This window comes from Haemaphysalis longicornis, unplaced genomic scaffold (assembly GCF_048455015.1).
Source record: "Haemaphysalis longicornis isolate Haplotype H1 unplaced genomic scaffold, Haemaphysalis longicornis Haplotype H1 scaffold_2, whole genome shotgun sequence".
Lineage (NCBI taxonomy): Eukaryota > Metazoa > Arthropoda > Arachnida > Ixodida > Ixodidae > Haemaphysalis > Haemaphysalis longicornis.
The window spans coordinates 122,711,816-122,739,628 of record NW_027526295.1 but is presented as its reverse complement, the minus strand read 5'-3'; the positions used below and the strand labels follow the sequence as shown (position 1 = coordinate 122,739,628).

General features: G+C 45.0%; 1 protein-coding gene across 1 annotated transcript in view; it reads left to right on the top strand.

Moving 5' to 3' along the window:
• The first annotated feature begins 11,877 nt into the window (after positions 1-11,877).
• The window catches only part of LOC144168261 (atlastin-1-like), a 31,039-nt gene continuing 15,103 nt past the window's right edge, over positions 11,878-27,813 (top strand). The window contains exons 1-4 of the mRNA XM_077697278.1: positions 11,878-12,195; positions 12,255-12,467; positions 22,211-22,429; positions 22,498-22,662. Coding sequence (XP_077553404.1) covers positions 11,878-12,195; positions 12,255-12,467; positions 22,211-22,429; positions 22,498-22,662 — 915 coding nt within the window. The remainder of the gene's footprint in view (positions 12,196-12,254; positions 12,468-22,210; positions 22,430-22,497; positions 22,663-27,813) is intronic.

Below are 27,813 nucleotides of genomic sequence, written 5' to 3'. Positions count from 1 at the left end.
TGCAACTGATAGTACTAAATACGAACAGGCAGCAAAGCCCAAGCGTGACTGAACTATGAACCTGAAGATGTGAATACCAAACATCGCGCTACACTGCCTGGCCACCACCAAACTGCTTAAGGAACATGCAAGATTTCTGGCTGCTTAAAAAGTGGTGGTGGTTAGCCCTGTTTCACTCCATTTCGCACTGAAACCTCTGGCTCTGCTGCGATACGGCTGACCGCAAGCGCATGCGGCCATGGGCATGTTGGTGAACTCCCAGTTCACAAAAAGATCTCTCAGTTCACGTCGTCCGCTAGGCCATTGTCTAAACCATGGGATTCCCTCAGCCTTATTGGCAACTTACGACCTTCGCATTTCTGGTTTGTGGGCACAGTAAACATGTTGATGTTCCTTTCGCTGAAGTCCGGTGCCGATCAGGAACCCAGTCATCCGGGCTCTGGTTGATTTTGCAGGAGGCTTGCGGGGCGATGGTGTTGAAGTTCTCGGAGAGGGTGGCGGAATTGACGAACTGCAGGATTTTGTATTTCATGAAGGGGAACGAAACGTTTATATGCTAGTATTTACATGAGAGTAACTAGATACATGGGTAACAAAAACGAAAAACTTCAATATTCATTAAGACGCTATACCTCCAAGTGCCCACAAGTCCCTCTAGATCCTCAACTCCGTCTAACTATCCTATGCTCGGGATAGTTCACACTATCCCGTTCACACTTCACGACGACGGCCGAGACTCTATTCCCGCCGCAGGACCCGTGCAGCTTCCCGCTACACTGCTGTACCTTAATCTTCCGACGCGGTCCTCAAGTCTACCTCTCGCTTAGGGGGCTTACAAATCCTAACCTGGCTTCAACGGTCGAGACTGTTGCCTTGCCGTGAACTGCCTAGCTGAAATTTCAGACAAGAACGCTCTTTAACGTCCAAGTTCGGCTTTATAACACCTTGGTATTACCAGAGTCCTTCAATGCCTTTCTGGTCATGAAACTTCGCCATCACGCTAGGGTAGAGCATCGTACGCTGCCGCGCCGCGGCGCTGGTGTAGATCGGAGGGCAGCCGGGGGCGTGGTCAGAGCGCGTTTGACAGAAAACGGACCGCGGAGTAAGATAAAACAGACGCTTGCCGCCTTATCAGCAATGCGCTTTCGCTTTACGTATCGTGGGCCGCTCAAATGGACTTATCATTTTGTGAGTGGCGAAAAAATTTGGTGCGAACAGGCGTGCTGCTACTGCGTTCCTGCCTGTCGGTCTGGCTACAGAGCAGCGGCGGCCGCCCGATGCCCTCCGATCTGCGGTGGTGCCCCTCGCGGTAGCCTTTGTCCCCGTACGAAACTTGGCCGGGAGTTTCATGACCAGAGAAGCATTGAAGGACTCTGGCATTACTTTCTCAGGGAATGCCCCTCCAGCTTCCGTACACGCGTAGGGGAGGGCCCCAATCAATTCACGCAGGCAGGTGTCACTCAGCCATTTGCGGAATATTCAATTAGGCGCCACCACCTTTGGGTCAAAATTCTGTGCGCAGGCCAGCAAGCACGCCTCGGCTAGTACACACGACTCCGAAGGGTCTGGGCGAATAGCGGCAGTTTCCTAAGAGCAGCTGTTCTACGGTGGCGCGCGACAAGGGCAGCTCGCGGAAAAGCCGCCCCTGCCGTGGCGTACGACGACGAGAATTACTCTTCCGTTTTCCGCTACGCGCACAATCCTCGGAACTTGGCAGGGCCGTCTTCCTTCGTAAAACGTATTATTCCTCCGGCATTCTCGCCATCCAGACAAGCCGTCTCCCGAACGCGCCGCGGCGAATTGAAGACGGCCACAGCGTAGTGTTGGCAGTGCTTGGCCTCTAGACCTTGCGGCGGGGATTTATCCTTTCACACGCAAGGCCGCGGCGCCTGGCCACTGACCTTGTAAGCGGACTCTACAGGCACTAAATAAGAAGCATGCACCTAGAGGCCAGTCAACTGGTGGTGAGGCCATCGCGGCGATAAGAAGAAGGCTCGGTTCAGCGGTAGCCTCTTGCTGGAAACAGTTAAACAGCGCGGTGTGAAATACGCGAATTATCTGCGCATAACATGGATTGGAAGGAGGGCAATACTTATGAACGGCTCATTAGCTTTCAATGAATTGTATTGAAAAAGATAACATTGAACCATCTTAAAAACAGGCGCGGAAATACGTGGACTAAGGGTCAAAACGGTCAAAGGGTCAAATAAGCGTCAAATACACAGGAGCGCGTCGTCCTGCGTATTTCTCCTCTTAGTCAGCGTATTTCCGCGCCTGTTTTTAAGATGAATCAACACCACCTCACCCAACTTGCCATCCTGTTAAACATTGGACCAATTAGTAAAACAAGTGCGATTCTAAGGGAATTGGGACACAGTCCAAATAGCGAAACTTAGACTTCAGGGTATGCTCTGCTTTGTAGCTAGCACTTACTTAATAATGACTTCGAAGAACTCCGAAAAACGACCATTTGGCAAAATGTGCTTCGCTCTACAAAGCGAGGACAGGGAAATCTCGAGGACGTCATTTGAACAAAGCAGAATCAATCATGCTCTTTGTCGGCGCCAGAAAAAATATGATATATGAATTGCACTTCTGTGATGCTGTGGAAGGGAATGAACACTTCTGTAATGATTGCAGCGCCGATGAACCCCGTCTTGACGATGACCCCCCTCCCTTCTCGTGGCCTTGTTGGGTCTCCCCATCCGGTGGCAGAATGTTGGGGCGGCCTCTACCGACGCCAGCCAGTCGCAACCCTTTGTATGGGCCTCGCCGGCGGCTTTTACGCGGCGTCGGGGGAGGCTTTCCTTTCATCCTGACCTTCGGAGACGGCCAGGGGGGGAGCGGAGGTCAAAATCCTTATTGGCATGTGCCAACGTTTGCATGTGCGCTGCTGTGGGGGAGGCGGCATTGCTCGCGCCCTGCTCGCGCATGCTTCGACGAGTTCGTCCGGAGCAGCCGCCGAGAGCGCACGCTGAGAGTCCTGCTCCCGTGATAGCCTCTGGGCGCCAGAGCTCCACGCACGTTACAGCCAACCGCGCGGCGATTCGGCACACTTTTGGCCTCCGGGCCCCCATCAGGGGATGGCGCCGCGATACCACCCTTTGTGCGCTGCGGCGCTTAATTTTAATCCAGTTTTACTTGTCTTATGTTATGCTTCATCGTCTTCTCTGTAAATAAGTGTAAATAGACTTCTTTTTCTTCACCACCTACTGGCCTCGTCTTGTCATCGGGTCCTTCACCACCCTCCACGACGACACCAACCACCTTCACACACGAACCTAACTTTACTACTTCTCTGCTGCGGAATTACCACATCAGCTTGATGTGTTGTATATTCACAAAGGCAGCACCAAACTCATTCATTGTGATGGGGTAAGGTGTGTATAAAAATTTGATGGCAGTTTCTCATGATAACCAATCATATATTCCGAATACTGTGACGTCAGTAGCAAAGGTCTTAGCAAACGCTTCGGTAGTAACAAAATAAACCTATATTTTGCCCAAAATCTGTAGAGGGTGCAACTCTGAGTTAGTCATTCAGCACATAGACAGTGGGTCCCAAAATGGGTTCGGAGTTTAACGTCTGAAATTGACTGTGCGAGGGTTCATGTTTTCAAGAGATGTTGTAATGCCTGAGAAATTGCGCGGTGAAAGAAAGGCTTGTTTTTTAGACAACACGGGGGAAACATAGAAAGTAAGCGTAATCAGGTTATGAATATTAAATTCTGATAGTGGGGTTTAACGCGCCGACGCAACGCAGGCGATGAGGCGCGCCGTAGTGGAGGGCTCCGGATTAATTTTGACCACCTGGGGATCTTTATCGTGCGCCGAAATCTCGTACACACGGGCGTTTTTGCTTTTCGCCTCCATCAGAAAAGCGGCCGCCGCGGCCGGGAATCGAACCCGCGACCTCGTGTATGAATATTAAATACCTCATACCATCAAGGTTTTGTTCCCACCTCCATACGTTAATTGCCAGAACCGATGCACTCAGGAAGATGGAAAAAGAGGTCTACAAAACCGTCCGACGTATCTCCCTTGTCCCAACAAGGCACAGGAGCTTCGTGAGCTCAACCCCTAGCCTTGATACGGCATGTTTTTATTTTCTAAACTCTAAATCTGTCATAAGATGGGGATGTTTAGGAAACGGCAGAATATTGCTCAAAAACCTTGCAGCCCTTCTGCAAGGGCATAACCCCGTACTCTGAAATTCTCCATCATCCATCACCGCAATCATAGGCCTGTAATGGACGGTAACGTAGGCCACGATACTGCTCGGGAAAATCTGGCACGTGGGCCTCATAAAGCCTCTGAGAGTAGCCCGCAACTTTTTTGTGAGAATTGTCTCCCTGCGGTCGGTGTATACTTCAACATCTCGGTGGTTTAGTAGAACGCACGTCTCGGCTGTGCCGGAACCTGAACATGCATTGCTCGCAGTGGGCACGATCGCCAACGGACAGCCCGAGTTCTTTTTCAATGATGGTGTCCCAGTCGGTAAACACAGCTTTGATTCAGTCCGGCTACCCGCCGCGTTGGCTAAGTGGTAAGGCGTTGTGCTACTGAGCACGGGGTCGCGGGTTCGATTCCCAGCCGCGGCGGCCGCTTTTCTGATGGAGGCGAAAAGCAAAAGCGCCCGTGTGTACGAGATTTCAGCGAACGTTTAAGATCCCCAGGTGGTCAAAATTAATTCGGAGCCCTCCACTACGGCGCACCTCATCGTCTGCGTTGCGTCAGCGCGTTAAACCCTACAGTCAATCAATCGATTCAGTCCGGCTGAAAAGCGAGCGCAAACCATATTGGCAGCAGCGGCAGCGTAAAAGAATGACTGTCTGATGCAGCGGTTTGCGTTATTGCAGATCGCAAGGAGGTAGCGGGCATCGACACCCCGAGCATCAGGCAACCCTTCCCCCATCCCTTCTGTCTCCTTGGTGGGAGTACACCGAGCTGGTTTACCTCAAGCCAGAAATCCCGCCACTACAAGCAACCAGCGCTGTACGTCAAGGACGGACTATAAAACAAGCCCGATGGTCCCGCTGCACCAGGGTTAGGTCAGCTGGTATACACCCAGGTAACCGATAGTTGCGTAACTAGCGCCAATTTATCAACTGGTGCTTGGTAGGTCAAACTGTCAAAACAAAAAAAAAATCACTGATGCTGCTATTGCAACGCTTTTGTTGATGCGCAAAGAGGAAACTCCGCGCCGCTTATCGTCTGTAATGGGCTGAACGAGCGCGACTATCTTTGTGTGCCGCACGCGTGAACGAACACCGCTTGCATTTTTCTTGTCAGATTGGGTTGCTGCTGCACATCTTGTTTGCGACAGATTTCATTTGCTCATTCGCTTGGATTATCAGCACGTGCACAAAACATTTGCTTGAAAATCTTTTGTAGTTCAATACGAGCCGGCCACCACGCCCTGAAGCGTGACAATTTTTTTGGGGCAAGAAAATTGAGTAGGCGGTAAATGTGGTTCATTCACTGATTTTACTAGCAACATACTCCAAGCAATGTTCAATACATGCCAAAATAGCACAGAGCTGAGTATCTCGTATAGTAAGTACAAATGTCCGCATTCTGAGTCGGTTACACACACATAAGATATATCTTCGTACAATTCATCGTATACAGAAAATTGCTGCAGAGGTCACCACGTTCATTGGCGGTACACCATACAATTCTACAGAAACGATGGTTCATAAAAACACGCGTTCGCTAATAATAACAGGATTATGACTTGAGATGACCAGTACATTTCGCCATCATTAACAACCGCTCGATATTCTTATTATTGCAAACCTGCTAGTCCAAAAAACATTTTATAGCTAGCGAATTATCTTTGTATTTACAGCCATACGTCACACCTCGAAAATTGAAGAAATACTACCGCCGATATCAGTAAACAATACGTAAAAGCGAAACAAATATTGAGCGTGCAAACAAGGTAAAAAAATCTGTGCTAGCACAGTTTTAAAAGCGAACCGCAGCTCGGCCGTCCCGCAGGTAACTCGAACTTCGCGTAACACGGAATGCAAGTGGTAAGCTGCCACGTAAATAATTTTGGGGTCTTCTTTCGTGTTAATAAACACTGAAAGGTGGTAATGTCAACATTCAGAAACTGATTGTCGAAACCCTTTAAAGCGAAACAAGTTCGTAAAGAAATATTTAAGCACATTTGGTGAACATAATTTCTAAGCTTTTCTCTGGTGGAAAGAATGAAAAGTAACCGCTCATCAAACCGATACCGAAGCGAAATTTCAGTCTCCGTGTCTGCTGGCATCAATCGGCTCATTAGAAACTGTCGACAAGTAGCCTGCTTACAACATTGCTGAAAAATGCGTTCTTCCAAACAAAACGAAATTCACTGTAAAGCAACACCAGAAGATATTTCGGTTCGTCCTGCAGCTTTTTTGATGAGAATACAACGCTTGCTTCTACTTTGACTGAATAAAAAGTGGGGTAACCTGCCGTCCGCTGAACGCGGAAAACTTTCGCTTTGTCATTTTCGCCGAATTTCAGATTTTCAGAATTTCGCAGAATGTTATTTTCGCTGTGAATTTTCGCAGAATTTCAGAAACCACGATAAATTGATGGATTGTAGGGTTTAACGCGCCGACGCAACGCAGGCGATGAGGCGCGCCGTAGTCGAGGGCTACGGAATACTTTTGACCACCTGGGGATCTTTAACATGCCCTGAAATCACGTACACACGGGCGTTTTTGCTTTTCACCTCCATCAAAAAAGCGGCGTCCGCTGCCGGGAATCTAACCCGCGTCTCCGTGCTCAGCAGCACCACGGCTTAGCCACTGAGCCACCGCGGCGGGTGACATGACGATAAAGTCGAAGGGGAGCCGTATGGCAACGCTTGGCGTTGCGCAGTGTGCAGACGTTCCAAGTCTCGGCCGCAGCCGGCCGGGAAATCCGGCATTGATCCCGATACAATGATATACGGAAATGGCTGAAATCAATCCATGAAAAACTTGAGTCGTTCATGCCATTGAAGGAAATTGTGGAAAGCATTGACGACAGCGTAGAATTGATGAGTGAACGTTAGAACGAACTGTTAGTACGCACGGAGCGCGAGGAGCAGGAAGTAAGGAATTTGAAGCCGAGGCTCGAAAAGTTAGAAGCTCAGGATGACGAACCTGCACAGATGAGAAGCGAGGTAGATGATCTTGAATAACGAAGCAGGCGACTTAATCTTGATTTTTGTTACATGAAGGCAGCCGAAAACGAAGACTTGCTGAGCGAAATCAATACGTGTGCATCCAAAATAAAGTCTCTTCTCGACGAAAATGACATTGTAGGCATCCGCCACCTCCCCTCCAAGAAAGATAAGGCACCCGGCGCAATCTCTCGCGTTGCGAAACAGACCGGCAGGGACACGGGGTGGCAGAATAAGAACAAATTGAATGATGCGCATGAGGACTTGTTCGGGCAGGAAAATTTCACAAAAAGGACACACACTCTGCTGTTTGAAACAAATGTATGGGCCAAGGCTAACAACTTCTAATACGTATGGCATAACAACAACAAATTTCTAGCGCGCAAGGCAGATGAAAACCTACCGGTGGTTTTTAGTAATGTTTACGGCCACAACCGGCTCGGAGAAGATGAAGCAAAATAAAGTTAACAGCAAAGACCATGTCATCCGCCTATTTCGAACACTACGTGCAACCGTACACTTATGGTAAGTACCTATGAACTTTGTTATCGAAATCATTTAAATGTCTACACTTAAACGGATGATCCATTAGGAATAAAGCAGTCGATTTGAATTTTTTCTTAGGTCAAATAAAGCCATCATTCGGTGTTCTTATGTCAGCCGAGATACCGGGCACACAACAATCCGAGGTTTTTCTTCTACCATCTTATCGCACTTTTTATCTGAACCGCCTCACAGGCCGAGGCGGCGGAGTTTGTATTTTGGTTAAAAAGGCATTTTCTTGTGAAATAATGCTTCAATTTTCCGCGATGAGGTATGACTATGAAATATTGAGCATAAAGCTTCACGTCCATTCCCTGGCTGTATGCTACCGTCCCCCAAGTGGTTCCCTGACACCGTTTTTAGAATATCTTCAAACACTTCTTCATTTTGGGAATAATAGTCATCTTAATCTCATTTGTGGAGGCGATGTTAATATTATCATGCTGGAATGCGATCCCTCGCTGGTTCGGCTAGTTGTTCTGCTAAAATCAAATGGTTGCCACAGCGTAAATACACTACCCACCAGACTCGTGGTAAGCTGATCAAAACACATTGACATATTTGTCACAAATGTACGTTCGCAAAACATTCAAATCGGTGTACTTGTATCAGATTTAAGTAACCATTTGCCTATATTCTTATGCTCTAAAAACACGTAAGAATTAAGCGAACAAATACAACTCATCACGTGCAGCACATTACAGAAATGACTCTTGCTATCTTCTATGATAAAGTAACCCAAACCCGTTGCGACAGTGTATTCAGGGAGAAAAACGCGATCATCGCCTACGATGAATTTTGTAAAATACTGAAATTCATATACAACGCTAGTTTATCGTACACATCTTCAAAGAAAACAAAACGGTCCAGAACACCTTGGGTTATTGCTGAGTTATCGTAAAGAATCAGTAGATAGAATGCGCTGTAGAAAGAAGTTATCAAAAACAGAAATCATACGTTATTTAAAACTTATAGGGTATTTCGTAATCTTTCGGATAAGGATCTCAAAAAGGTGAGGCGAGACTACTTCACTGCTTCACTTAATTCGGCTGCTGGCAGTGTAGACATGATTTAGCGAAAACTAAACACAATATTAAACCAAAAGTTTTCATGTGAAAGAATACTCTGTCTAAATATAAACCACGCGCTTGCAAACGCCTTCAATCAGCACTGTGTTAACATCGCTTCTAACACTACAGTGCGTTATGACCATTAGTATATACGTCCATTAACAGCAGCGTTTTTCTTGACCAGGTAAATCAATGCGAGACAAGTACTGCGATATTCAGTTTAAATAGCAGCAATACCGAAAATTTCCATGGTTACCAAGTGAAACGAATAAAGCCAGTCGCTCATCTACTCGGCCCCTTAATTGCGCATATCTTAAATCTCTGCATACGTCAGGCTATCTTTCCGGAACGGATGCAGATTCCAAGGGTGACAGTTGTCTTCAAAACAGGTGATCTAAATGATATGGGAAACTATTGGCCATTAAAGATACTTCCCGTCTTTTCAAAGATTCTCAAAAATGTTATACTAAAGCGACTATCGCAATTTGAACAAAAACATAACCTAATATCGGAGTGTCAATTGGGGTTCCGCAAGGGCTCCAGTACGGAACACGCTTTGCTGACACAAAAAGAACATCTACTTACACAACTTGAATAAGGAACGCTTGTTTTAAGATCTTGCATCGATTTTTCAAAAGCATTTAACCGCGTTAATTACAATCTGCTATTTCAGAAGCTCGCGCGGTATGGCATTCGTGGAAAAGCCGAATCATTGATGCCATGCTACCTGCAACAGCGAAATAAAATAGTTACTGTGGATGATTCTTCCTCCGATCCTTCGCCAGTTCTAGCAGGGGAACCCCAGGGCATCATGTTAGGGCCCTTTTTATTTAATATGTTTTCGAATGACATAGTCGGTTTCGGGCCACATTCTAAGGTCGTCATTTACGCGGACGACACCACTATGTTCTTAACGGGAACCGTAGCCGATGATTTATTTGATGATGCAAACTTAATTTTACTCAACCTAGATGCATGGACGCAAAAAAAATGTTTGAAAATAAACATTGCTAAGACTCAAGCTGTACTTTTCCGGGCTTGAAATAAAAGCACAATAATCAACAGCACAATATTTTTATGATCAACCGATGTGGAGACTATACAAAGCAATAATACTTCAGGGGTAATTTTTCACGAAAACATTTCATGGTATAGCCACGTAACTTCTCTAATGGCGAAGTTATCGGAAGTAGTTGCCTTAATGTACCGCGCACGTCACATATTGCCGAGTAACGTTATATTGTTAGCATATAGAACTTTGTTTTTATGCAGAATTACTTAATGCCGCCTAGTATGGGCATCAACTACGCAAACGAGTCTACTTTATGTGCACAGATTACAAAATTTTTATTAGAGTTCTTCGAAATCTTCCTGCGTGTCCACCCACACAAAATTTATTCCCTTAATATAACAAATTGCCCATTGAAAAAATTTACACGTACTGCGTAACAAGCAGGCTACGCTTAACAAGTCTCCCTTTTTTCTAAATTAGCAAAACTACAACAAAACACCAAAACATACCGAACCAGGCATGTTCAACCCTTTTATGTCCAAACTTTAAAGACCACATACGGACTGCGAACCCTACAAAACAAACTTCCAAGACCCTTAAATGAACTCAATCGCTGGGGTATTACACTCACCGAAACGACTTTCCGATAATTGCGACAGTATTTTCAAAAGGGTTTAGTTTGTGTATCGTTTGCAGCCCATCGGAACATTTAAACGTCAAAAAGACTACTGTGTGCCCTAGCGATTGCCTTATATTTATTCCCCTAGAAAAATTCGGGTTCGTTTCCCAGCCCAGGTGGCCGCTTTTCTGATGGAGGCGAGAAGTGAAAACGTCCATGCGTACAAGATTTCGGCGCATGTTAAAGATCCCCAGGTGGTCAAAATTAATCCGTAGCCCTCCACTACGGCGCGCCTCATCGCCTGCGTTGCGTCGGAGCGACAAATCGTACAAATCAATGCCTTGAAAATTTTATTTCCGTTAATTTCATTTCTCCCTTGCTCTTCCCACTGCATAGCCCCGTCTTTGACTGTGTTATAGTCTGTATAATACATGTTAGACGGTAGAGTTTGTACAATTCTGATGTATGTGTGATACTTAGTATGGTTTCTGCGTATTTCCTTTATAGGCAGTTATTATTGTTCGTTTTTTTTTTCTTCTTCTTTGCACGATACAAGACGTATTTGATGTTGCTGTAATGCTGTCCACTGTTTGGAGGCTTGCAGCTCTGTCACGCTGTCGATTTCTGACAGCTTTTACTGCTCAGCACCAGCATCATGTACTTTTTGCAAGATGCGAATAAAGACAAAGAAACAAACAAATTAAATACCCCGACACCGTATGCTCCCTTACATGCACATCAGAAGCATTTATTCCTGGGTACGACTTCAGTCACGATAACATTACCATGTTGGTTTTTACCTGGTATGTTTTGTAGTTCACTTCGGTGGGTACTCTGGCCTTTGTAGAAAATGTCTACAACGCGCGTTTTCTTAACTGACGGCTTTCCAGATCATCTATTACCACATCAGGAACTTATGGTGCGAAGGATCACTTGTTTCCTGTGAAACTTGAGACGTTGAAGCTTTGTTATTACGCCTCGTATTTCTTAAAATTTTGGCGACCACATCGCTTTACTTCGATTTCCACCCATGAGTGTCACCCTGCCTCCTTTTACTGTATTAGGCATGTGTCTTGCTGTTGGGATTTTGATATCAACTGTATCGTTCTATTACTGCTTTGTGAGTTCTCGTCCACCTGTTCTAACGGTTGTCAAAGTGCATGGGATGGTCCTGAGTGTGCGCCTTGGGTATTTTCGATTGCTCAGGTTGCCCTACTAGAAGGCAAAGATGCAGTGTCAAGACTATTGAGAGATATTTACACCTTAAAATAGAACGCTTGGCAATCGATATGCTGCCACCATGAGATTTTTTTCATAACTTTTAGGAGCGTATACAGAGCAAACGCGTTATTGCGGCCTGCATTTCTGTTGCAGGATACCCACTGTCAAGCCTACTGTTTTTCTGCGCCTCACAACGCAAAATAAGCCTTTCGCGGCCGCTTGGCAGCGGCGGTGTCCTTAGACCGGTATGGCCACACCACAAAGTACCGGTCGGCCTGTCCAAATCGTGCGGATTGAAGGTGGAAAAGGTTGTCGCCTCGACGAGGATGCACTGAAGCGAATACTTCTGGATGACCGCGTGAAAGACCTTCCTGTTGTGGTCGTTTCAGTAGCGGGCATCTTCCGGAAAGGCAAGTCTTTCTTGCTCAATTTTTTTCTTCAGTACATGCAAAGCAGAGGACAAGGAGATTGGCTGAGTGACAACGTCTCAAGTGAAGGCTTCCGATGGCGGTGTGGGTCGGAGACGGAGACATTGGGAATATGGATTTGGGACGAAGTTTTTGTGGTAAGGAACAGGTCTTTTGTAAACCCGACGGGGGCGACATTACTGTTGGGCAATTACAGGTGCCGGCGACCGGAGGGAAGAAGGTGGCCGTGGTTTTCTTGGACACCCAGGGCACGTCTGACACCAAGTCCACGGTCAATAACAGTGCCACAATATTCGCCTTGAGCATCATGGCAAGCTCAGTGCAAATTTACAACCTTTCGCAGAACATTGGTGAAGACGACCTGCAGCATTTGCAGCTGTTCACTCAATTCGGAAAACGAGCACTGCAGGTGGGTGTGTCCTTTTTGTTATATGCCATAAAAACTGCACTTTAACTGGCACGTAGGAATCGAGGCAGGATAATATAAAACAGTCTTGATCACTTTTGATCACTTTATAAGTGAACCTAGAGTACTCTTAACGGTCATTTTTTTATTCCACCCCATCGTGCCACTTCGCTGCCGTACTTACGAGACGAAGGCTGTGGTGTTCTGGCTAGTCAAATCAATATCTTATAATAAAGCAAAAAATGACGATCGGTCTTCTTTGTTCATGCCTTAATACGATAGTGCGTAAAACTAAACGCGAATTAGGAAGCGGCGCCAGCGAGGGAATGCACCGGGCACGTTAAATTCCATAGTTTGTATTTCTTGCAATGAACATTGTTTGCACATACATCATTGGGATCATAAGTTGAAGCGCGAAAGTTCCTCCAGAAAAAGAGCTGCACTGGCACGTCGGCCATGTCTTTAAACTTTACAAAGCAAAATTGTACAAAAACTGCGAAGCCAATTATACAAACATTAACTGGTTTATTTGTAGACACATCAATAACACGAACTAGGTGAGTAATCTGTCTTGAAGGAAATATCAAGAACTGGGCAACGGGCCCAGCGTTTACATGTGCATCAAAGCAACTAAACACGTCCTCACTACGAACACCTTATGAAGATAACAGGAGATGACGAGAAAGAAACGGGGAGGGGAGGGGTAATGTGGATAAACTACCATATAGACTGTACATTTCATGTAGTTGAGGGAGAAGGCGACATAACCCACAATACCCCCATTGGCTCTAAGAAAGCACTAAAAAGGCCCTTAGGGCACTGCACGTTTTGGCTGCGGTTCCAACATTGCAGTGCAGTAATGGCCGTGAAATATTTAAACCATAAAAGTTTTAGGAAATATCGGCATGATTAATGTGCAAATCAGAAGGTGACAGTAAACCTCATTTGGCATTTTTTGGAGTAGCCTTCCGTTGTGACAAATTGGCAGCAATGCAGCCTCTTTTGAGCAATTCACTTAGCCTACACAAAATTATTCTCGCTGCGCAGATGCTTGGATACAACGTATTTACTCGCATAATGGTCGCACTCTCGAAGTTTGTCGTCAAAATTCAATTTTTTTTAAATTTCCCGCGGAATGAACGCACCCTGAACTTAACACAGCAGTATGTCATCTGTGTGCAAAGTCTAGCTGATGATGATCGTTCTTACCTCTGTTTCCTTCCCTTTCAAAGCAGACATGTCTACGTTATTGCCGCAGACTTGCGGATATTAGCGATATTAGCAAGCATGCGTTCAATATTGATGAAGAAGAAACTCACTAAATGCACATAATGTACTCACAAGACAAAGAAAAAAAATGCACTCAGCCTGCTGCGTCAGCCCAGATATCTGTTTTGATGTCCCGCAATGTCACAGTGGGAGCCACTTATTGGTTGCCCTGTTGTCACCTCGCCGCAAACTCGTTGCGGCGCATTCTGTAATTCATGAAAACACTGTATTTTGCGTCACTTTGCAATGCGGCTGGAGGTAGTGCGCAGAGTTTTTGTTATGTTTTTATTACTTTTATTATGTACATAAGATCTATCGTAAAAATTCTGACCCGCAACTTTCTTGCGTTTTCTGTGCTCAAAAGTTTTTTCCGAAAAATTTACCCTGCGTAATGAACGCACCCCAAAATTTACATCACATTTTTTGGCGATCATTGCATGAGTAAATACCGTATTTCTGCACTCTCACCTGTTCCGGGTGATTACTACTTAGACGCAATCGAAAACTAAGGCGCTGACAGCGAACAGCCGGAGAAGCCCAGTGCGCCCTTCGAAAAGAACTACAAGGAAGCGGGCTGGCTAGCGTAACTGAGGCATATGGACACTTTCACGTGAAAGCAATACGTCTCGGTTAAAGGTATCTGGCCCTCCACGAACACTAAAAGATACCAGTACAAGTTAGAACCTGTGGCGAAGAGAGTGACGAGGAAGATCACATGGTCAGCCAACCAGCGTGAATATATCTAGCGATTGGTGCAACCCTGCGTAACAATTAAATATTGCAGCTTTAAGTGAGGCACCATAATTCGAGATGTGTTTTGAGTCATTTGCATAGTGAGTTAGCCTGGCATCGAAATGCTCGGTGTAACTTGTCCACGCATCTGGCTCCAGTACAATGTACGCGCAGTGAGGCATAAGACATCCTTGCCTTATTAAAGTTTACAGGGAAACAAATGAGCTGTAATGATGCTTTATAGGAATTCCAGAACCTACTTAGTTGTGTGAGGGAATGTTACATACAAAAAATCGATACAAAGCAACACCGACTAAACTAAGTTGTTATTGTGTGAGAGTGAATTGTTGTTAGGGAGCAGGCTGATATTGCCTAGAAGAGAGTGGCGTCAAGGGCTCCGCTCGGGCAGCACACAACAACATGCGCCCAATCACCACGGCTCCTTAGGTTTGTGAGCTTCAAGAATTGAAGATCCGGGTACAATGTTTGTCGCCTAGTGATCCAGTGCGTGTTCTAGAAAGAACGTCTTCCAAAGAGCATGCGAAGCGCCCTCTTTTGTAATTGTTTAAACAAGGTACCGGCCTACAGAATCTTCCGGACAGTTCATGAAGAAATGTCTGATGTGGCTTTGTACGCCACATGCTCAACACATGCGCGAAGAGGTAAGCTTCATCCTGCTGATTTAGTCCGGATACGGTACACCAATAATTTCCTTGCCCTTTTCATTACCTTGGCAAACGCACGGATCTAAACATGGCCACCAGAGAGACTTGAAATGACCTGTGATGGTCTGTTTAAACCACGCCGTTCATGTGGCACCACTTTTAAGACGTGTCAATATGAAAGTGTTCATTCATCAGCTGCTTTGTTCCCTATAACCTTGACCTGTGCAGATGCCCACGCAGACTAGAATATTTTCTCCATATGCGTCCAATGGGGCTCAGTATGAGGCCGATTTGATTAGGGAACACGCAATTTGATGGGGAAACCGAAGAACAAGCCAGGCCCTAACAGGACACTTGAATGGTCGCTCCGAGAGTGGTTGGGTATTTCGGCGAAGGAGCCACAAACACATCCAGCGCGCAATGCTGAAATTGACTGCGCTTGTTACGTTATTCCCCCTAAGGATGGTGAATATGCTGTTGCAGAAGACGGGGAAGCAGGGGCGAGAATGACCGATGCGATGACCAGGGCTTTAGGGTGGTGAGTCATCGCCAAACGTTAACTGTCCGTATCGCAGTCAAAATAACTTTTATTAAAGGTAATAAGGACCCAAAGAAGGCAAGCCCCATTTGCCTTTACTCAGCATTCGACGCCTCTGACGAATCTTCTTTGTGGGGAAGATTTCCAGCCAAGGAAGAATTCAGTTTTGTGAAGAAATTCTGTAGGTTCGGAGGTTTCCATGACAAGAGGATCTGTGATGACGTAGTAGTTGCACGCGCTGTTTAAAAAAATATTTCGTGGTCAGTAGTTGAGCGTCAAAAATCCCACTACCAAGACGCGGCAGACTGATATATGGTAAAACAAGGAAGCTGTTAAGCTCCATTGCAACAATTAAGGGAAAGTTAAGGGCGTTTTCCTAGTTCCTAAGCTCCTGTAGTTCCTGCAACCTGGAAGGTGCCAGAAACGTAAGCCGAGTAGCCACTTGAAATCGAAAAAAGCCGCGTTCATGTTGTCGCTGCTCACAGCGCACCACAAGTAAGTGCCCTGTACAAAAGAACAGCATGCAATAAGGACTCTAAATGAGGCATTTCGCCTGTCTCCGCAAAGAAAAGCTGTTTACATTCGCTTTATTGTTGATAGCAGCTATGTATTTGTTGGAACTACCTCATTCGGTTGCCATGACAAGTGGATGGCTTCTATTGATAACAGTGTGTCGTCTGTCGTCTTTCAAATGGAATACGGAGCTGACGTGGCTGCGATTACTTTAAGAACTACAGGACGTATTTCCAATGTCTGTTTTTCCCCACGTGGGAAGTTCAGACAGATACTTTGAAACGTCATCTAAATGGTACAACTGATTGTTGATGGCCTTCAGACGTCTATTTTTGCAGAGGGAAGGTAGCAAAAAACGGGTTGTTTTAAAACCTTTTGAACATGGTATCACAGAGAAAAGGAGCTGTCGATTCAAAAGATCACTTTTACAATCACTTTCCTGGTCTTGGTAAAATCAGGCAACAAAAGAAAACCCCGCATCGAAATGATGTTCTACCGTTATGGCTGACCACAAATCAAAAAGACGATTCCGTTGATGTCGAAGGCGAAAAAAAATTTCAACACTATAGTTGAGCTTGAGGGTGTGAAGGAGTTGAGGAGCGAACGAAATCATAAATTGCAATAACACTGAAAGGCGGGCTAGTTGGTGACAGCTCATAGCTGTAACTTTTGCGCACAAATAACGAGGACTAAACGGAGACACGAAGACACGGAGACAAAGATGCGTACACATTTGACCATGCGCGAGTGATTTCAAAGAGGGTATATATGTGTTGAGTGATGAATAAAATTTCAGTTGTTAGTCTGCGCTGGTCTTCGTGTCTCCGTTTAGTCCTCGTTTTTTGTGCGCAAAAGTTACAGCTATGGAGGAAATCATGTTTTGGAGGCGTAAGTTTCTCCAAAACGGTTCCTTACTGGTCAAAATGGTGGTAGAGAACGAGGTTTATTGTCTGCCTTTCAGTAAAGATATTCTTGTGAAACTTCCCGAAGCTCAATATTTCCCCAAAGTCGACACCAATTAGGTGCTTTCGTAGATCGAGCTTGCGCATGTGTCTTTAGGCATGCTCACTTCCATAATGCTGTTCGAAGGATACGTGGTCAAAAGTACATAGCGGTAGCGCATCGACGCCTACATTCTTTCAGAGACGCATGTGGCCCCTTCTAAATCTTTTAGATTGTGTTTTAGGTAGATTCGCCGGGCACACTAAATACAAGGATCCCTCTACTGTGTAATCAAGAAATCCTGGTGAATGACAAGTTTCCTTGGTTTCGAAAACAACCTTTAGTGCCGTTTCATCAAACAGCGAGGAGAAGTCGCATCCATGGCAGTCCGCCAGAAGGTGACTGTCACCAGAGCTGTTTAGCGACTTGGCGCGCTCCGCAGACACACGCGGCTTTACGCGAGGTCCTGTCTGACCAATGTAGCGCTTGCAACGTAGCGAAGCTTGGTATGAGATTCGAGACATTCGGTATTCAAATAGGCAGGGTGCTTTTTGCGCAAGAAGCTGTGGCTTGAATGCACTTTTGGATACAGGCGTCCAAGCCTCTACGGTAACGTGAAATGATGCTACTACTTTCCTAATCTCATACACCTCCTGTACACACGGGGTAGCGGCCATAGGAGGTTGAGGCCCACCTGGGCGTACGCTAATGAATTTTTGGCAGCTATTTGGCAAAGAAGTAGCTCAACTACACTTGACAGCGGGTGGTTGCAAATATCTTCCTCAACTACCCTAAGTATTTCTGTCTCAAAGCTGGATTAAACAGTACGCTCACAAGGCTTCCCCATGGCCACCACCAGGCACGCTTTTGCAGTCCCGTTCTTCTGTCTTTCGAGTGCGCGAAAAAACAAGGCAATACGTAATTGCAAAAGACTAAAGCATAAATCTAACGCTCACGGTGACTAGTCGACAGCTATTAAAAGTCTAAAATGTTGGTGAGTCATATACGGGAGAATTCGACGTCAGCTCTAAAGAGGTGTTGATTGCAATATTGGAGACGTCTGAGATATCTTCCATGCTCTATTGAGCGGTAGCTCCACTCAGATAATAAAATAAAAATTATGTGCTTACCTAAAACATTCAAGCATGTCCCTTCAACGAAGTGCGCGAAGAAGGCTGCTCTAAATCGTGGCTAGAGAATGTTGCCTAAAACTGTAGTATGCGCGACGGTATACAAACGCTGTTCTTTTGTATATGAAGCTGCTAGCATAGTTTACCGATGCAAATTTTCGTGAAAGCTTAGCGTTCATAAAAATGGCTCGTGCGAATGACAAAGAGTTCTGGAATTTTCTAATCCCTAACCAGAGATGCAGATGCTCCCTTTATGGCAGAGAAACATAGAAAGTAAGTAAATGCAGCCGTTTATATGTATGGAGATGATGATTAGATTCTCTTGAATAGAAACTGTAGGTACTTCGAGACGCAATCAGGTTTCCAACGATACAGCAGCCGTTGAGTTTCTACAAGCTCGAAGATTTCTGTAGTTAACACTTGAGAGCACAGTGAAAGGTTGTACTTTGGGACGCGAGGGCGCAAAAAATTACAAGTACTTCAGCATTCTCGCGTTGAAAAAGCTGACTGAGAGCCCCATCTGCACCATCTTAATAATGATTTGAACATCGTGAGGACCACTTCTTCCCACAACCTCGCTTCCTTCTTTTGCACGTTTTTGGGTGAACCTTTGGGCGTTATACGAAATCCAGAGAGAATGTTTTGCGCCTTTTTTAGTATAGGCCGTCTGGAACGACCATCATGCGGCCTTTCTTCTTAGATTGCCGAAGTTTTATGCCCCTTACCTGGAGGGACCTAATTATGTCCCCGATGCGTGAAGAAGTTTCCTCTGTGTGAATGCACCGAGGGGCGCTCTGGCCTTTGAATGTGCTGATAAACTTCTACCTGCAGTTTACTACGTTTCTTTTAAGCCGGTGCCCCAAAACAACAAAAAACATCTCGTTGGTAGTGAGCGCAATGTTAAGTCTTTTTTTCCTCCCACTCTTTCAACGAACTGTTACTTTTATTTTGACGGTTATATAACAACTGGCCAAACTTAGAAGACTTTTGAAACACTTCATGCATTTTTCGGCCAAAAACTACTTCTTTTGGCGCATTCAAGAACTTGCGTGCTACACTAATACGTAATGGCCAAGGAAGACTTTGTCAGGAGACAAGAAATGCTGATATTCCACAACAGCAAGAAAAATATTTATTCGCATCGAACGGAGCAACTACTGCAAGGGTTCATGGTCAAACGGTAAACAGCTTTTTTTAAAGACGATAATCTTTCTTGGGCTACATAAACCCAGAAATTTTGGTCTGTCTGTGTGTCTGTCTGTCTGTCTGTCTGTCCGTCTGTCTGTCCGTCTGTCTGTCTGTGACTCGATTCAGCCAAGCGGCCACAGCAAAACAATGCCTGCAAATAGTCTTCTATAGTCACAGCTAAATCTACCCGTCTATGCCCGGTGTAATGTCTATACTTGTCAACATTGTTGAAGGAGAACAAGACATTAAGCAAATATGAGACAACAAATCAATACAGAAGTGATATTTGCAGTGTTCTGTTATAAAAAAATCAAACATGCTTGACTTTTGGGAAATTAAATACTTCATCAACTGCATAAAAAGAATTCGGTCCGCCGTCGCCAGCTGTCGCCCGCGCCACTATACCTTCTGGCGCCATTTTAAGAAATCAACCGGCAACAGTTACGCAAGGTTCCACTAGATAGGTTCCACGTTCTGCTTGCAACGCACGTAGAGTAGGGAAACGCGGTTCTATAAACGTTGAAGTAGGGCGCCTCGATTAACGCGCGTCTTCGCCGTACGGCAGCGTTCGCATCGAGACACCCGGTTCGGAGCAGTGGAATGCGGGAAATTTAAAAGGATTCAAGCAAACCTTTGGTGTCTTTACCTTGGGAGGAGCGCGACGCAAGAGGGACAACATGAGAGGTGACCGGGAAAGCAAAGGGAGGCATTTACTACGCAAAAGCGGATGAAGACTATTGTCTTTTGACGGCATTTGCAACGAAAGGAGCAGATACGCGGCCAATTTGTTTTCTCTGTAAACATTGCTGACACAAGTCCCATTAGGCTGTTTAAAAGGGCGTTGTGGTGAAATGATGTAGTGCTAAATTTATTTGGTTGATGAGCACACAAGTGTTCTCCAAGATACACCAAGAACATGAGGACATTACTAAGGGCGCTCCAACAGTACCAACGTCAGTAAAAGAGCGCGCGTATTTCCAAACGCTTCGCTGCACGGCGACCAACATCGCATGCACGCCGAGCCTAAAGAGACCTGAAACATACCAAATCACTCTTTATGACACAAACAACACGAAGTATTTAGTGCTTTTGCAATACAAAATAATTGAGTTTGGGACAAAAATTGGGATACAAATTTTAAAGCAGACCCGCTGATGCTCGTACCCGGCCCGTCAGTGCAAGTACCCAAAACTGTGCCTCAAGATCACAGAGCTACAACAGCGGGGACGTTTAAGCAGCAGCTTTTAAGCGCACAGTGCGTTCCAGATTCGTGGTACGGACATTGGCCGTTGCTGGCGTCCGATTTTTTTTATCTGCCTTGCCTGGAAGTTCCCACCGATCTGCTCGCTTGGAATGGAAACACTAGATTTTAGTGTTTGTTGCTCAAATTACTCTAGCTAACTTTGCTATGCAGTATGACTGCGCAGGTTGTCATCAATCACGTCAAATTTCTTTTAGTAGACATTAGTAGTAGACATTTAGTAGACAGTAGAGAAGAAGTAGACATTAGTTCCAATAAGTCATGATTCCTGCACGCTCCACCAGTTTGCAAAGAATTCAATTTCAAGCACGAAACACCATCCCCCATGTTTTCATTAAGCAATAGTTTCGGAGTAGTCATGATAGAATTACGGGTTTGATGAGAAGGATGTGATGGTGCATGTTTATACCTACCTTTCAATGCTGTCACATGATTGAAATAACAGAGTATATGTTACGTGCAAAACTTCGGAATTTCAAAAGAAGCTCCGGCATTGCCTTTGTTTTCAAGAGTAGGCAGTGGTACTTTGCGTATTTATACCCCTTGGATATGACCGCAGTTCTGGGGTGTAAAAGGGGTACTTCAACCAGTACATGTTGAAAGTTTTATATAGAGTTTGAGAGGATTAGCCACGTGGTAAATTTACAAAAGCCGGCTAGAATTTCGGTTGCACAACCAGAAACTATAACTACCAGCTCACGCTCCCTTCTTACGTTTCAGGCTGCTTTCGAGCATTTTATGGTAAAGACCAATTTACGCTGTTGTAGTCTATTGCGTGATTGCAAAACGGTTAACGTGGTAAAAAATTCTGGCTAGGAAAGCGAATGACTTGTATTCATGATTGTTTTTTCAACAAAAGAACTGAGCAATAGTTAGTTTTCTGTGTAGGACTACAAAAGGAAAATATGCACGCAAAATGTTTTAAGTTCAGCAATGCTTATCTTGAAATTTAAACCTTCAAGAGCGGGTTTTCGCCATGCGTATTGATTTAAGGCACAACTTTCTTCATACTTCCTAGTTGGCATACCAAAACGACAAACTGCCACTGTATCAATGCATTGGTTTTAGTCTTAACTTCTGCCTAATAAACTCAAGGTTGACATAGATGACTTTTTCTTACTTCAAGTTACCGTGCATCAACTGTCCCCATCTAGGGTTACAGCCATCTACTAGTTTGTGAACAACGTTCTTTTGCCAGACTAATCTCGACCCACAAGACATTTTAGCTAAAATTATATTTTTTAGTTCCCGCTTGTACCGGCACGCATGCCGTAGCGTTCAGATCTACTTGTTCCAGAATGTAAGCATCCTTTGAAGAAAAAGCCATGACCATGTTTTCTCGTTGGCTGTTAAAAAGGTGCTTTCCATTCTTCACGACCTTGCGGGTTTGTTTTGCCACAGCGTTGCCATTAAATTGCGTTTTCTTAGGTTGGACACAATTTTACAAAAGTGTCACCGAGACCTCGCTTTATAACTAATCACTCTTGGCATTTTGTTTGCACTCACAGGACACAGAAAAAAAACCCTTCCAAAAGCTCCTGTTCCTCGTCCGGGACTGGCAGTGTGGTTTCGAAAAGCCATATGGCTTTGACGGTGGTTACGAATTACTAGAGCAGCGCCTGGAGGTTACCGACAAACTGGATCCGGAGCTGCAGGCACTACGACAGGACATTAAGTCTTGCTTTTCAGAAATGTCGTGCTTTCTCATGCCCCACCCTGGAAAAAAGGTACCCTCTGCAAGTACCACATAGCTCCAATGCTGCCATAGCCACTGCAATGCTTCAATACTATGCAGGTCGCGTCAAGAGAACATTTTGATGGGCGCCTATCAGACATTGATGAAGAATTCAAGGATCAACTGCGGGTTCTGGTGCCCTTCGTGCTAGAGCCAAATAATTTAGTAGTGAAGAAGATCAGCAGCTCCGATACGACTTGCAGGCAGATGCTGGAGCACTTTGGGGTATGTACACCAGGTCTCCTTGTTCCAGACCCACCTGACTCGTGTCTTTGCAGAAGTTAACCGAAATCTTCAACCGGGATGATCTTCCGGACGCCAAATCTATATTTGAGGTGAACAGCCGTTGTGTTCTTTGAGAGCGTTTAGTGATACGGCGGTGTCACTTTTCAGGCATCTGTCGAAGCAAACAACTTGAGGGCTGTAAACAAAGCCATGGACCATTACAGAAATGGCATGGAAAGTGTGAGTAGTCGCAATATGCTGTGGCGAACACAACCAAAAAGCTTCTTCTTGGCCCGCAGGCATTTCACGGACATCAAACATTCCCTGAAGATTCCACCATACTACAGCACAGTACCAAAATGCGGAAATCAGCTCTAGAGCTGTTTAGGAGAGAGGCAACGCTCGGCGGGTTGGAATGCTCGAAGCCGTACGAGGAAAAGCTCGAACAGGTCGGTATTTTATCGCAATATTTCCTTTTTATTTCGTATGAGTCAATGGCTTTTTCTATTGACTTCTGATACCTTGTAAGTAAGGGGCTAACCTCAACCAGCCTGTTTAATCCGGGTAGGTGGGACCTAGTTTCGTAGCTTAGGTACCACTGCACGGTGGCAGCTTGTCGCCGACATAGGTTGTACATGTGGGTATCCAGCCCAGTTTGCGTTTTCACCACGTAATGAAATGAGTTTAAAGGTATTGTGTGAATTTTGAGAGTGCGTATTTAAATATATTGCGAATGTTATAACTTCTCAAGAAGGCCGGAAATTTTTTCCTTTATTTAATTTATCGTGAGTGTTCGTGCACTGCGGAGGACTGGGACATGTTTCCATCGCGAACAGAATATAAAGTGAGCCGCAGGTTCCCACGCATAGCCCAACCGGCCATGGTGGCTGACAGTATCTTTCGCTGTAGTCGGACACGTTCTCGCTTATTGTTTAACCTGCTGAACAAATTCGGTTTGGGGAGGTAAGAAGTACCCCCCCTGAGAATAAACTGGTAGCAAATTGCCACTCTACTTTTGTGTTGTTTGTACGCAATGATGGCCTATAGAGAACTTCCACATTAAATTATTTTTGAGGCCGCTTTTAGGCCAGCACATTTATCGAGAAATTTCAGCCCACTGACACCGCACCACTGCGAAATAATTATCTACCACAGCAACGTTCATAGCTACGCCTTGAAATATGGAGGCAGCTTTATGGTTTTCTCGTGTCTGTTATTTTTTTCTTTGCTTTCTCTGTAGATAATTTTCTTTTATGGGGTGTTTTTTTATTTTTCATCGTTTGTCCTGCCTGGTCTTGTTTTACGTACCCGTAATTTCGTGCACTGTACTTTTGATTTGTTTCTTTTTGTTTGTTTCTAGCCCTTGGCGGCTCACGGCTATCTGGTCTCATATTTCATGCCAAGCTTCTTTTTTTTTCGCATGCCGTACCTACAAGCTTCTTTGATAGTGAATGGAAAGGTTTGCGCTTGCTCTCCGGGACTGTTCAGGATTGATGGGCAATCTTATCTATCTACGCCATGTATTCGTTGTAACTTGATTTTACCTAACAACTGAAAGGAAGGCGCGGGTATTCCATTGATCGGCGCTGGACTGTGCATGTCACTTTGATCTCTGCTTTTTCGACCTTTAATTTTTTCTTATTTTAACCAATCTCAATTTTGCTCCATAGAAAGATAATTCCTACAAGACCTTTGGATTGTTCTTCACATTGTGAGAACATTCATCCCGTGCTATAGTAGCAAAGCCTGCAGTTAGAGAGGTTAACTTCATCAGCATTCACCAAAACATTTTAATTAAAGTGCCCGGAGGTCTAGACTGCAGCACAAGTTGCAGATGTGAAGGTGTCCAAAGGTTACAGGGAGCCCTCACTACGGCACTCGTGATAGGTGTTGCTTAGTTTTTACGGGCTTACCAAAATTTGTATTCTGATCAGTACACCTTGCTCAAACAGCTCTTCCCTCCAGGCATGATGAAGTCACTGACACAAACAACAACCAAGTGAATTTGTGTGGAATGTTACGGTCAACCTGACCATACTTATCTGCAAGGAATTTCATTCTATTCCAGATGATCGACCGAGAACTCGAAAGCATTCGGAAACGCAACGAAGCAGAGCGGATCAATGCTGGAGCAGAGAAGATAATCAATGATGCTCATGAAAAGGCCAAAAAGATGATGGAGGATGCTGAAGCTCTATGCAAGAAGCCAGGCCTTGTTAAAAAGATAATTGATGTGATAGTGAACCTAATCCTCCTCCTTTTTTCGAAAGTCTTTGGATGGGCATTTAAAGTGAATAATGTAGAACGCGTATTGGTCCCTATGGTAAACCAGGCCACTGCGCTAGTCGGCAAAGAAGAATTATTCAAGGTGCGTCGACATACATTACCGTACCTTTGGCCTTTTTCTTAGCTAGTTTTTATGGAACAAACTGCATCCTCTAAGCCTTTAGATAAGTGAAGGACGTGTTCCCATATAATCCTAGGCAAGCGCTCTAGAGCGAACGATGCTTGTTCTTGAGCACCATACTACTATGAGCGCGCTTAATTTCCCTAGTGTCGCCTCCATAAATTTACAAAAGGCGCACACAGTAGACGTCACAAGAACCGCACGTTTGTTAGTCATTACGGTGCACGAACACTGCTTTCTAACCACAGAACAATACGGGCACACCGAAATTGATGCCGAGCTTGTGAGCAGTATTTAGACAACGGCAAAGAGGATGACCACGACAAGCAAGGTATATATTTTCTTGGCATTGTGTCCGCTCCTTTGGAAAAAAGACACGGATGGCTAATAAAGAGAACGGAGGCATCACAGTTGTTAACAAGAATATAGCACTGACACCAGGAACACTCTTGATGCATTAGGCATCTATCAGAGAGCTAGTCACTAAAATGATTGTTCAAAGCCCTATGCGCTTCGTTGATCTGGCGGTAAATTTTTCAACTCATGCCAAACAGATGAAGGAAATAAATGTGAATATCGGTAACGATACCTCAAGGTTAATGGTGCTGTTCAGCTGGACGGAACCTTTAGCCTCAAGGTCTTGATCCGCCATAACATAGCTGTCAGAGGCGCACCCTACTAGACCCCAGCCAGTGAGTAGTTTTCAGTCGGGTTCCGCATGGCACAGCATCCGATTTGTGGTTTCCATTCCGTAGCAAAACGTGAAATAAGCATCATGAAGTCTACCTAGGCATGAACATACGCTGGCGCTCCGGGAAGTGGACTTGCCTAAAACCTACCCGCGCTCTAGATTAGTGTAATAACGCGACCCTTACAAGAATTTAAGGAGCGCTTCCATGTCCATGTGATGCGATCCCTGACAGGCGAAGGTGGCAGAATGCGAATAGAACAGGTGCTCACGGGGGAGGGCTCTGATGGAAGGGGAACTGGCATGCGAATGGCGGTCAGATTTCTTTTCAGAATGTCTCGCTTCAAAATACGAACAAACAAAAGCGAAGAAAAAGACGCAAACACGACGTAGCAGTAAGGAATTCTTTCGAACCGCTATGAATTTCTTTTAAAGCATGCAAGCAGATATTTTTTCAAGAAATTAGCTGGCGCTCCGAACACACCGTCAAATGAGAGTTCTCCCAACGCATTTATGGCCGACGCAAATCGCACAGCGCCAAACTTTAGAAACCCTTTTGTTGTCTATACGACAATCTCAGCGGTCTTGCGAATAGTACTTATTGATAACTAATCTACCAAAATGAACATCGAAGCGATGAGACAAATATGCTATAGTTCCTAATGATGTTTGAACTGCGTGCAATATTGAAGTTCGGCCACGTGCTAGTAGCACACACTGAAATGCTCGTTTTTCAATACCTCGCGCTTCAAAATCGCACGACTTTTTGTTTGCCCTAATGCGAATTTTTAGCCTCGTAATCGTGTAAGCTCAGACTGAACATTGGTTTAGTTGGCAAAGAAAACAATCTGTACAATGACTAGCGAAGGAAAATCCACATTTCGCATAAACAGAGGTTGGGATGATGTAGTCTGGGGATGCAGCGTGTGCGACGTTGCACCAGAAAAAATGTTTCTTGCTCTGATCACTGCGCTACCTTCGCGTGATCGCGTCACTAAAATTGTGATATCGATCTAGATAACCTCCACAACTCAGACGCCACAAGTGGTGCTTTTGGAGTGCTCGATCCATTTTCACTGCGAAATGTACCAGAGCTAGAACGGCCGAACTTAGTCGGCTGCAGTGTTGTCTGGACGAGACCTCACACTGGAAAGCTTATCCGCTACTCCTTCAAAAATTACATTTCGCCACACATGATACCATTATAATCATTCATCACAGTGTCGCGGGTTTCGTCTCTTTCTATCTATCTCTCTCTCTCAACTTCTCGCGAGCGCCAAAAGATTTGTCTCGCTGCGTTGTCGCAGTGACTGACCTCTCTGTTTCGGAGAGAGAACGCAAATATCAGCGGAAGTCTCCTAGCCAACGGGGCGTATGCACGCCCTAATTTAGAAGTATAAGGATATATTTCGAACATCACATGGGCAGTATTGCATATAAATAAATAAATAAATGCGCCGCCAAGTCTAGGCTGCTTTGAGCCAGATATTATAGGCAACGAAATTCTCCCCATTATGTTGTTAATCGTAAATATTTCACGAGCTGCCTGATAAACTCATACTTTGGAACCGGGCATTGGAAAGAAAGATTATAGAGGGGACGGTTACAAGCAGGCAACCAGAGAACGACCTTCAGTAAAAGATAACATAGTACAAGTTATGATAAAGAAATGCGCCTAGGAAGGCCGTGCAGTAAAACTGATTGACAAACGGTGGACCACCCGGATAACAGAGTGATTATTGAGTGACACAACTAGAAGTTGTACACCGATAACTTTAGGGAGTGACAAAATTTGAAGGTTAAGAAGCAAAGAATGCAGTCGGGCAGGGCAAGGAAGGAGTGGCTAGAGGTCCGTTTCAGTGTCCTTCATCGTGATGGAACCCTAAATACGATGATGATGATGATAATGGAGTTAATAATATGAGTTATGCAAAACCGTACACTAAAGAACACTAACTCATGCCCACGCGGACTCAGGAGCAGTAGTTGCAGCAAACGTCCTGTCCGTGCAGGGAATCGCCCGGGAAATGATAAAGCAACGGCCCCAAAGTGCTCG